The sequence below is a fragment of the Oncorhynchus mykiss genome, chromosome 15 (genome assembly GCF_013265735.2).
Source record: "Oncorhynchus mykiss isolate Arlee chromosome 15, USDA_OmykA_1.1, whole genome shotgun sequence".
In the NCBI taxonomy this organism is placed as follows: Eukaryota; Metazoa; Chordata; class Actinopteri; order Salmoniformes; family Salmonidae; genus Oncorhynchus; species Oncorhynchus mykiss.
Window position 1 is genome coordinate 73412437 of NC_048579.1, and position 12434 is coordinate 73424870.

Genomic DNA, 12434 nt, shown 5'->3' on the forward strand with positions numbered 1-12434 from the left:
ACCAACACACTATAACATCCAGCTGTACCAACATACTATAACATCCAGCTACCAACATACTATAACATCCAGCTGTACCAACACACTATAACATCCAGCTACCAACATACTATAACATCCAGCTACCAACATACTATAACATCCAGCTGTACCAACACACTATAACATCCAGCTGTACCAACATACTATAACATCCAGCTACCAACATACTATAACATCCAGCTGTACCAACATACTATAACATCCAGCTACCAACACACTATAACATCCAGCTGTACCAACATACTATAACATCCAGCTACCAACACACTATAACATCCAGCTGTACCAACATACTATAACATCCAGCTATCAACACACTATAACATCCAGCTGTACCAACATACTATAACATCCAGCTGTACCAACATACTATAACATCCAGCTACCAACACACTATAACATCCAGCTGTACCAACATACTATAACATCCAGCTGTACCAACATACTATAACATCCAGCTGTACCAACATACTATAACATCCAGCTACCAACATACTATAACATCCAGCTACCAACATACTATAACATCCAGCTGTACCAACATACTATAACATCCAGCTACCAACATACTATAACATCCAGCTGTACCAACATACTATAACATCCAGCTACCAACATACTATAACATCCAGCTGTACCAACATACTATAACATCCAGCTGTACCAACACACTATAACATCCAGCTACCAACATACTATAACACCCAACCACCAAGCCACTTCCCTTCTCCAGCTACCAACATACTATAACACCCAGCTACCAACACACTATAACATCCAGCTACCAACACACTATAACACCCAGCTACCAACACACTATAACATCCAGCTACCAACACACTATAACACCCAACCACCAAGCCACTTCCCTTCTCCAGCTACCAACATACTATAACATCCAGCTACCAACACACTATAACATCCAGCTACCAACACACTATAAAATCCAGATTCCAACACACTATAACATCCAGCTACCAACATACTATAACATCCAGCTACCAACATACTATAACATCCAGCTACCAACATACTATAACACCCAACCACCAAGCCACTTCCCTTCTCCAGCTACCAACATACTATAACACCCAGCTACCAACACACTATAACATCCAGCTACCAACACACTATAACATCCAGCTACCAACACACTATAACATCCAGCTACCAACATACTATAACATCCAGCTACCAACATACTATAACATCCAGCTACCAACACACTATAACATCCAGCTACCAACACACTATAACATCCAGCTACCAACACACTATAACATCCAGCTACCAACATACTATAACATCCAGCTACCAACATACTATAACATCCAGCTACCAACATACTATAACATCCAGCTACCAACATACTATAACATCCAGCTACCAACACACTATAACATCCAGCTACCAACATACTATAACATCCAGCTACCAACTTACTATAACATCCAGCTACCAACACACTATAACATCCAGCTGTACAACACACTATAACATCCAGCTACCAACATACTATAACATCCAGCTACCAACACACTATAACATCCAGCTACCAACACACTATAACATCCAGCTACCAACATACTATAACATCCAGCTTCCAACATACTATAACATCCAGCTGTACCAACATACTATAACATCCAGCTACCAACACACTATAACATCCAGCTACCAACATACTATAACATCCAGCTGTACCAACATACTATAACATCCAGCTACCAACATACTATAACATCCAACTACCAACATACTATAACATCCAGCTGTACCAACATACTATAACATCCAGCTACCAACACACTATAACATCCAGCTGTACCAACATACTATAACATCCAGCTACCAACACACTATAACATCCAGCTACCAACATACTATAACATCCAGCTGTACCAACATACTATAACATCCAGCTACCAACACACTATAACATCCAGCTGTACCAACATACTATAACATCCAACTACCAACATACTATAACATCCAGCTGTATCAACATACTATAACATCCAGCTACCAACATACTATAACATCCAGCTGTATCAACATACTATAACATCCAGCTACCAACATACTATAACATCCAGCTGTACCAACATACTATAACATCCAGCTGTACCAACATACTATAACATCCAGCTGTATCAACATACTATAACATCCAGCTACCAACATACTATAACATCCAGCTACCAACATACTATAACATCCAGCTGTACCAACACACTATAACATCCAGCTGTACCAACATACTATAACATCCAGCTACCAACATACTATAACATCCAGCTGTACCAACACACTATAACATCCAGCTGTACCAACACACTATAACATCCAGCTACCAACATACTATAACATCCAGCTACCAACACACTATAACATCCAGCTGTACCAACATACTATAACATCCAGCTACCAACATACTATAACATCCAGCTGTACCAACACACTATAACATCCAGCTACCAACATACTATAACATCCAGCTACCAACATACTATAACATCCAGCTGTACCAACACACTATAACATCCAGCTGTACCAACATACTATAACATCCAGCTACCAACATACTATAACATCCAGCTGTACCAACATACTATAACATCCAGCTACCAACACACTATAACATCCAGCTGTACCAACATACTATAACATCCAGCTACCAACACACTATAACATCCAGCTGTACCAACATACTATAACATCCAGCTATCAACACACTATAACATCCAGCTGTACCAACATACTATAACATCCAGCTGTACCAACATACTATAACATCCAGCTACCAACACACTATAACATCCAGCTGTACCAACATACTATAACATCCAGCTGTACCAACATACTATAACATCCAGCTGTACCAACATACTATAACATCCAGCTACCAACATACTATAACATCCAGCTACCAACATACTATAACATCCAGCTGTACCAACATACTATAAAATCCAGCTACCAACATACTATAACATCCAGCTGTACCAACATACTATAACATCCAGCTACCAACATACTATAACATCCAGCTGTACCAACATACTATAACATCCAGCTGTACCAACACACTATAACATCCAGCTACCAACATACTATAACATCCAGCTACCAACATACTATAACATCCAGCTGTACCAACATACTATAACATCCAGCTACCAACATACTATAACATCCAGCTACCAACATACTATAACATCCAGCTACCAACATACTATAACATCCAGCTGTACCAACATACTATAACATCCAGCTGTACCAACATACTATAACATCCAGCTGTATCAACATACTATAACATCCAGCTACCAACATACTATAACATCCAGCTGTACCAACATACTATAACATCCAGCTACCAACACACTATAACATCCAGCTACCAACATACTATAACATCCAGCTGTACCAACATACTATAACATCCAGCTACCAACATACTATAACATCCAGCTGTACCAACATACTATAACATCCAGCTACCAACACACTATAACATCCAGCTGTACCAACATACTATAACATCCAGCTACCAACATACTATAACATCCAGCTGTACCAACATACTATAACATCCAGCTACCAACATACTATAACATCCAGCTACCAACACACTATAACATCCAGCTACCAACATACTATAACATCCAGCTGTACCAACATACTATAACATCCAGCTACCAACATACTATAACATCCAGCTACCAACACACTATAACATCCAGCTGTATCAACATACTATAACATCCAGCTACCAACATACTATAACATCCAGCTACCAACACACTATAACATCCAGCTGTACCAACATACTATAACATCCAGCTACCAACATACTATAACATCCAGCTACCAACACACTATAACATCCAGCTACCAACATACTATAACATCCAGCTGTATCAACATACTATAACATCCAGCTACCAACATACTATAACATCCAGCTGTATCAACATACTATAACATCCAGCTGTACCAACACACTATAACATCCAGCTGTACCAACATACTATAACATCCAGCTGTATCAACATACTATAACATCCAGCTGTATCAACATACTATAACATCCAGCTGTACCAACACACTATAACATCCAGCTACCAACATACTATAACATCCAGCTGTACCAACATACTATAACATCCAGCTACCAACACACTATAACATCCAGCTGTATCAACATACTATAACATCCAGCTACCAACATACTATAACATCCAGCTACCAACATACTATAACATCCAGCTACCAACACACTATAACATCCAGCTACCAACATACTATAACATCCAGCTACCAACATACTATAACATCCAGCTGTACCAACATACTATAACATCCAGCTACCAACATACTATAACATCCAGCTGTATCAACATACTATAACATCCAGCTGTATCAACATACTATAACATCCAGCTACCAACATACTATAACATCCAGCTGTATCAACATACTATAACATCCAGCTACCAACATACTATAACATCCAGCTGTATCAACATACTATAACATCCAGCTACCAACATACTATAACATCCAGCTGTATCAACATACTATAACATCCAGCTACCAACATACTATAACATCCAGCTACCAACATACTATAACATCCAGCTGTACCAACATACTATAACATCCAGCTACCAACATACTATAACATCCAGCTACCAACATACTATAACATCCAGCTACCAACACACTATAACATCCAGCTACCAACATAATATAACATCCAGCTACCAACATACTATAACATCCAGCTGTACCAACATACTATAACATCCAGCTACCAACATACTATAACATCCAGCTGTACCAACATACTATAACATCCAGCTACCAACATACTATAACATCCAGCTACCAACATACTATAACATCCAGCTGTACCAACATACTATAACATCCAGCTACCAACATACTATAACATCCAGCTACCAACACACTATAACATCCAGCTACCAACACACTATAACATCCAGCTACCAACACACTATAACATCCAGCTACCAACACACTATAACATCCAGCTGTACCAACATACTTTAGCCTCCATTTTGACTTTCTTACAACCATTTCTCACCTCTCTCCATGGAGTCCTCTCCCAGCTGATCTCTGCCCCTCACCCCTCTCACCCATTTCATATCTCTTTAAACCACCCCATCACTCTCTTCTCTCCTTCTCATCCAGGTGTATGTACAGTTGAAGTCGGAAGTTTACATACACTTTGGTTGAAGTCATTAAAACTATTTTTTTGTTAACAAACTATAGTTTTGGCAAGTCGGTTAGGACATCTACTTTGTGCATGACACAAGTGCACACAGATTATTTCACTTATAATTCACTGTATCACAATTCCAGTGGGTCAGAAGTTTACATACACTAAATTGACTGTGCCTTTAAACAGCTAGTTGACATCATTTGAGTCAATTGGAGGTGTACCTGTGGATGTATTTCAAGGCCTACCTTCAAACTCAGGGCCACTTTGCTTGACACCATGGCAAAATGAAATAAATATAAGCTGAAATCAATCATTCTCTCCTACTATTATTCTGACATTTCACATTCTTAAAATAAAGTGGTGATCCTAACTGACCTAAGTCAGGGAATTTTAATAGGGTTAAATGTCAGAAATGGTAAGAACTGAGTTTAAATATATTTGGCTAAGGTGTATGTAAACTTCCGACTTCAACTGTATCTGTGGGCTCGTTGGTCTGAATCTGTTTGTGGATAAATGTTTAAGCTCCTCTGAAGGCAGGTAGTCATATATGTTTGATTCTGATTCATAATGTAATCCACCCCAGTGACCTAAATGCTTGTCTCCCAGACTGCCTTACAATACGTGGCGTGTTAGCATCAATGAACTTTCACAAGCTTCTCTCCTTCTCTGAGTCCCTCTGTTCTCCCTCTCCTCTGCAAAGCAATCATAAAGACTGGACAACAAGCCAGAAAGCAGTGTTTTTCTAACCCAACTCGACCCTCTCTCTGTCTCTGTCTCTCTCTCTCTCTCTCTCTCTTTCTTTCTCTCTCTGTCTCTCTGTCTCTCTCTCTCTTTCTTTCTCTCTCTGTCTCTCTCTCTCTGTCTCTCTTTCTTTCTCTCTCTGTCTCTGTCTCTGTCTCTCTCTCTCTTTCTTTCTCTCTCTGTCTCTCTCTCTCTGTCTCTCTTTCTTTCTCTCTCTGTCTCTGTCTCTCTGTCTCTGTCTCTCTCTCTCTTTCTTTCTCTTTCTGTCTCTCTCTCTCTGTCTCTTTCTTTCTCTCTCTGTCTCTGTCTCTGTCTCTCTCTCTGTCTCTCTCTCTCTCTCTCTCTCTCTCCCTTTCTCTCTCTCTCTGTCTCTCTTTCTTTCTCTCTCTGTCTCTGTCTCTGTCTCTCGCTCTGTCTCTCTCTCTCTGTCTCTCTTTCTTTCTCTCTTTCTCTGTCTCTCTCTCTCTCTCTCTGTCTCTCTCTTTCTCTCTCTCTCTCTCTTTCTCTCTCTCTCACTCTCTCTCTCTCACTCTCTGGAAGAGAGAGAGAGAGGGTAAAAAGAAAGACAGGAAACAGTTATTTGTGGATGGAAGGCTGTGTATTTGGATTGTGGATCAGAACATGGAGAAACATGGAGACGTGATCAGACTGTTCTGTATTGTGGAGGGAGGGAGGCAGGGAGAGAGAGAGATGTTTCCCATGCTAACAAAGCCCTTAAATTGAATTAGAGAGCGAGAGACAGAGAGAGAGAGAGAGAGAGACAGAGAGAGACAGAGAAAGAGAGAAAGAAAGAGAGACGTAGAGAGAGAGAGAGGTAGAGAGAGAGAGGTAGAGAGAGAGAGGTAGAGATAGAGAAAGAGAGAGAAAGAGAGGTAGAGAGAGGTAGAGAGAGAGAGGTAGAGAGAGAGAGGTAGAGAGAGAGAGGTAGAGAGAGAGAGGTAGAGAGAGAGCGGTAGAGAGAGGTAGAGAGGTAGAGCGAGGTAGAGAGGTAGAGAGAGAGGTAGAGCGAGGTAGAGCGAGAGGTAGAGAGAGAGGTAGAGAGAGAGGTAGAGAGAGAGGTAGAGAGAGAGGTAGAGCGAGAGGTAGAGAGAGAGGTAGAGAGAGAGGTAGAGAGAGAGGTAGAGCGAGGTAGAGCGAGGTAGAGCGAGAGGTAGAGAGAGAGGTAGAGAGAGAGGTAGAGAGAGAGGTAGAGAGAGAGGTAGAGAGAGAGGTAGAGAGAGAGGTAGAGAGAGGTAGAGAGAGGTAGAGAGAGGTAGAGAGAGGTAGAGAGAGGTAGAGAGAGAGGTAGAGAGAGAGGTAGAGAGAGAGGTAGAGAGAGAGGTAGAGAGAGAGGTAGAGAGAGAGGTAGAGAGAGGTAGAGAGAGGTAGAGAGAGGTAGAGAGAGGTAGAGAGAGGTAGAGAGAGGTAGAGAGAGAGGTAGAGAGAGAGGTAGAGCGAGGTAGAGAGAGAGGTAGAGAGAGAGGTAGAGAGAGAGGTAGAGAGAGAGGTAGAGAGAGGTAGAGGATATGGTGTCATGATGGAGGTCAGTATCTGCTGCTCCACCAGGCAGCGTGATGTTTACTCCAACCCCGCCATGTTCCCATGTCGCCCTACTGAATGATGGGTTATGGAACGATGGGAAAGACATTTGGGGCCTTCCTGTTACCCTGACAGGATGGGCTTATTGTCCGTGACAGTGAGCGATAGGACAGAAGAGAGGTGTGTGTGTGCCTGTGTGCCTGTGTGCCTGTGTGCGTGCGTGCGTGCGTGCGTGTGTGTGTGTGTGTGTGTTTGTGTTTGTGTGCCTGTGTGCCTGTGTGCCTGTGTGCGTGCGTGCGTGTGTGTGTGTGTGTGTGTGTGTGTGTGTGTGTGTGTGTGTGTGTGTGTGTGTGTGTGTGTGTGTGTGTGGTTGCCACGACAGGTTTCTAGCCCATCAAGTTAGCATTGATTTGTTCTTAATTGAACATTAACTTTGTATTCCACTCAGACAATGTAACTGGAAGCTTGAATAACACTTTGTCCTTTGAATTACTTTAGACTTTTTATTTTCTCTTTCCGTCTTTGTCCCTCCCTGCCTCTCCCCCCTTTGTCCCTCCCTGCCTCTCCCCCCTTTGTCCCTCCCTGCCTCTCCCCCCTTTGTCCCTCCCTGCCTCTCCCCCCTTTGTCCCTCCCTGCCTCTCCCCCCTTTGTCCCTCCCTGCCTCTCCCCCCTTTGTCCCTCCCTGCCTCTCCCCCCTTTGTCCCTCCCTGCCTCTCCCCCCTTTGTCCCTCCCTGCCTCTCCCCCCTTTGTCCCTCCCTGCCTCTCCCCCCTTTGTCCCTCCCTGCCTCTCCCCCCTTTGTCCCTCCCTGCCTCTCCCCCCTTTGTCCCTCCCTGCCTCTCCCCCCTTTGTCCCTCCCTGCCTCTCCCCCCTTTGTCCCTCCCTGCCTCTCCCCCCTTTGTCCCTCCCTCCCTCCCTCCCTCCCTGCCTCTCCCCCCTTTGTCCCTCCCTCCCTCTCTCCCCCCCTTTGTCCCTCCCTCCCTCCCTGCCTCTCCCCCCTTTGTCCCTCCCTGCCTCTCCCCCCTTTGTCCCTCCCTCCCTCCCTCCCTCCCTGCCTCTCCCCCCTTTGTCCCTCCCTCCCTCTCTCCCCCCCTTTGTCCCTCCCTCCCTCCCTGCCTCTCCCCCCTCCCTCTCTCCTCCCTCCCTCCCTCTCTCCCCCTCTCTCCCTCCCTCCCTCCCTCTCTCCCTCCCTCCCTCCCTCCCTCGCAGACCAACCTGTTAGACCTTAAGGAACATGCTTCGTCCCTGGTCTCCTCCGGTCTGAAGAAGGACTCTAAACTGAAGAGTCTGGAGATGTCTCTGGAACAGAGGAAAGACGAGTTCATCAAGATGGAGAACCAACTCAAGAAGGTCATCTTTTTTCTCACCCTTTAATAAAACCACCTACTGTATCACTGAACTGATGTCAGTCCTTACTAGCCTTACTCCCCAGCCCTGTTGCAGTCAATGACATGACCTTACACTGAACTGATGTCAGTTCTTACTAACCTCACTCCCCAGCCCTGTTGCAGTCAATGACATGACCTTACACTGAACTGAGGTCAGTCCTTACTAGCCTTACTCCCCATCCCTGTTGCAGTCAATGACATGGGCCTTACACTGAACTGATGTCAGTTCTTACTAACCTCACTCCCCAGCCCTGTTGCAGTCAATCTTCCAATGAACTTCCACTGAGATCAGCTATTAACCCTACTCCATGTCTCTACCCCATTCAACTTCACTCACAGGTCTCAGACTGCTTTCAGGTCAGTTCTTAGCCTTGTCCCAATCAACTCTATAGTCGCCCCATAGCATTAGGATCAGTATAATGCCTCTCAGTAGACCTGTGCAATCAGTTATCCTGCCTGTTATGTGATGTCGAGTCACGCAGTCAGATCTTAGATGAACACACCAGCCTGCCCCATTCAACTGCACAGCCTTCAAACTGCTCTCAGACCAGTTCTTAGCTATGGCCCCAGTCCTTTACGAGACCTGTCCAGTGTGGGAGCCAGCGTTGTGATGTCGAGTGGAGAAGACAGCCACTGACAGATCCCCTACTCATCCTGCCAGTGGAATGACACTCAATTCTGGGACTAGTCTGTCAATCATGCTGTAATGTGTGTGTGTGTTGTGTCTGTGATCAGACTCCTGACTCTCCCTCCTGTCCTTAAAGTGTCAATGTTGATTCACTTTCATCTCCTCCTGTTTCTCATGTCATTGTGTCTTCCTTTCCATTTCCTCTCTTCCAGTTCTCCTCTCCTCCTCTTCTCTTCCTGTTCTCCTTTCCTCTTCTCCTCTTCTCTTCCTGTTCTCCTCTCCTCTCTTCCTCGTCTCTAACTGTTCTCCTCTCATCCTCTCTTCCTGTTCTCCTCTCCTCTCTTCCTCGTCTCTAACTGTTCTCCTCTCCTCCTCTCTTCCTGTTCTCCTCCTCTCTTCCTGTTCTCCTCTCCTCTCTTTCTGTTCTCCTCTCCTCCTCTCTTCCTGTTCTCCTCTCCTCTCTTCCTGTTCTCCTCTCCTCCTCTCTTCCTGTTCTCCTCTCCTCCTCTCTTCCTGTTCTCCTCTCCTCTCTTTCTGTTCTCATCTCCTCTTCTCTTCCTGTTCTCCTCTCCTCCTCTCTTCCTGTTCTCTTCTCCTCCTCTCTTCCTGTTCTCCTCTCCTCCTCTCTTCCTGTTCTCCTCTCCTCCTCTCTTCCTGTTCTCCTCTCCTCCTCTTTTCCTGTTCTCCTCTCCTCTCTTTCTGTTCTCATCTCCTCTTCTCTTCCTGTTCTCCTCTCCTCCTCTCTTCCTGTTCTCCTCTCCTCCTCTCTTCCTGTTCTCTTCTCCTCCTCTCTTCCTGTTCTCCTCTTCTCTCCCTGTTCTCCTCTCCTCTTCTCTTCCTGTTCTCCTCTCCTCTTCTCTTCCTGTTCTCCTCTCCTCCTCTCTTCCTGTCCTCTTCTCCTCTTCTCTTCCTGTTCTCCTCTCCTCTCTTCCTCGTCTCTAACTGTTCTCCTCTCATCCTCTCTTCCTGTTCTCCTCTCCTCTCTTCCTCGTCTCTAACTGTTCTCCTCTCCTCCTCTCTTCCTGTTCTCCTCCTCTCTTCCTGTTCTCCTCTCCTCTCTTTCTGTTCTCCTCTCCTCCTCTCTTCCTGTTCTCCTCTCCTCTCTTTCTGTTCTCCTCTCCTCCTCTCTTCCTGTTCTCCTCTCTTTCTGTTTTTCTCTCATCCTCTCTTCCTGTTCTCCTCTCCTCCTCTCTTCCTGTTCTCCTCTCCTCCTCTCTTCCTGTTCTCCTCTCCTCTCTTTCTGTTCTCATCTCCTCTTCTCTTCCTGTTCTCCTCTCCTCCTCTCTTCCTGTTCTCTTCTCCTCCTCTCTTCCTGTTCTCCTCTCCTCCTCTCTTCCTGTTCTCCTCTCCTCCTCTCTTCCTGTTCTCCTCTCCTCCTCTTTTCCTGTTCTCCTCTCCTCTCTTTCTGTTCTCATCTCCTCTTCTCTTCCTGTTCTCCTCTCCTCCTCTCTTCCTGTTCTCTTCTCCTCCTCTCTTCCTGTTCTCCTCTTCTCTCCCTGTTCTCCTCTCCTCTTCTCTTCCTGTTCTCCTCTCCTCTTCTCTTCCTGTTCTCCTCTCCTCCTCTCTTCCTGTCCTCTTCTCCTCTTCTCTTCCTGTTCTCCTCTCCTCTCATTTCTTTAATCATTCCTACTGTATCTCCATCATTTTTTACTCTCTCTATTTCTTGTCATCTTTTTCTATCTGGCTTGTCTCTCTCTCTCTCTCTGTTAATCTCTCTGACTCTCTCTCTCCCACCCTCTGTTCATCTCTCTGACTCTCTCTCAATTCAATTCAAGGGGCTTTATTGGCATGGGAAACATGTGTTAACATTGCCAAAGCAAGTGAGGTAGATAATATACAAAAGTGAAATAAACAATAAAAATGAACAGTAAACATTACACATACAGAAGTTTCAAAACAATAAAGACACTCTTTCTCTCTGTTCCTCTCTCTGACTCTCTTTCTCTCTGTTCCTCTCTCTGACTCTCTCTTTCTCTGACTCGCTCTCACTTTCTCCCTCTACCCCCTCTCTCCCTCTCTCTGTTCCTCTCTCTGACTCTCTCTTTCTCTGACTCTCTCTTTCTCTCTGTTCCTCTCTCTGACTATCTCTTTCTCTGACTCGTTCTCACTTTCTCCCTCTTTCCCCCCTCTCTCCCTCTCTCTGTTCCTCTCTCTGACTCTCCCTCTCTCTGTTCCTCTCTCTGACTATCTTTCTCTGACTCTCTCTCACTTTCTCCCTCTTTCCCCCCCATCTCTCTCCCTCTCTCTGTTCCTCTCTCTGACTCTCCCTCTCTCTGTTCCTCTCTCTGACTATCTTTCTCTGACTCTCTCTCACTTTCTCCCTCTTTCCCCCCCTCTCTCTCCCTCTCTCTGTTCCTCTCTCTGACTATCTTTCTCTGACTCTCTCTCACTTTCTCCCTCTTTCCACCCCCTCTCTCTCCCTCTCTCTGTTCCTCTCTCTGACTTGCTCTCTCTCCCCCCCTCTCTCTCCTTCCCTCTCTTTTCCTCCCTAAAGCAGTCTCATCTCTTGTCAGACCATCCCTCCAATCCTGTAAGTGCACCGTAGTGTGAAATGCCTCTGCAGCAGTGTGTGACCAGCAAAGCATTTACTGTCTCTCTGTGTGTGTGTGTGCATTCTGTGCACACTCATCAGTGATTGATTGAGGGTGTGTGTATGCATTCTGTGCACACTCGTCAGTGATTGATTGAGGGTGTGTGTGTGCATTCTGTGCACACTCATCAGTGATTGATTGAGGGTGTGTGTATGCATTCTGTGCACACTCGTCAGTGATTGATTGAGGGTGTGTGTATGTTTGTTTGCGTGCACAAGTTCCCGATCATATCCATTGATCTAGCCAGCTTGACTTCTATCCCCAGTGCGCTAGCTG

The 12434-nt window shown here is 44.9% G+C and overlaps 1 protein-coding gene across 7 annotated transcripts in view; it reads left to right on the forward strand.

Moving 5' to 3' along the window:
* Nucleotides 1–12434, forward strand: part of LOC110517131 (ELKS/Rab6-interacting/CAST family member 1) — a 278426-nt gene that overhangs the window by 153914 nt on the left and 112078 nt on the right. For 4 of the 7 annotated variants that reach the window (XM_036945333.1, XM_036945336.1, XM_036945334.1 and 1 more), the window contains one exon: nucleotides 8761–8901. In XM_036945333.1, coding sequence (XP_036801228.1) covers nucleotides 8761–8901 — 141 coding nt within the window. Of the gene's footprint in view, nucleotides 1–8760; nucleotides 8902–12061; nucleotides 12098–12434 lie in introns of all 7 variants that reach the window. The other 3 variants (XM_036945331.1, XM_036945335.1, XM_036945332.1) reach the window with 1 other exon arrangement.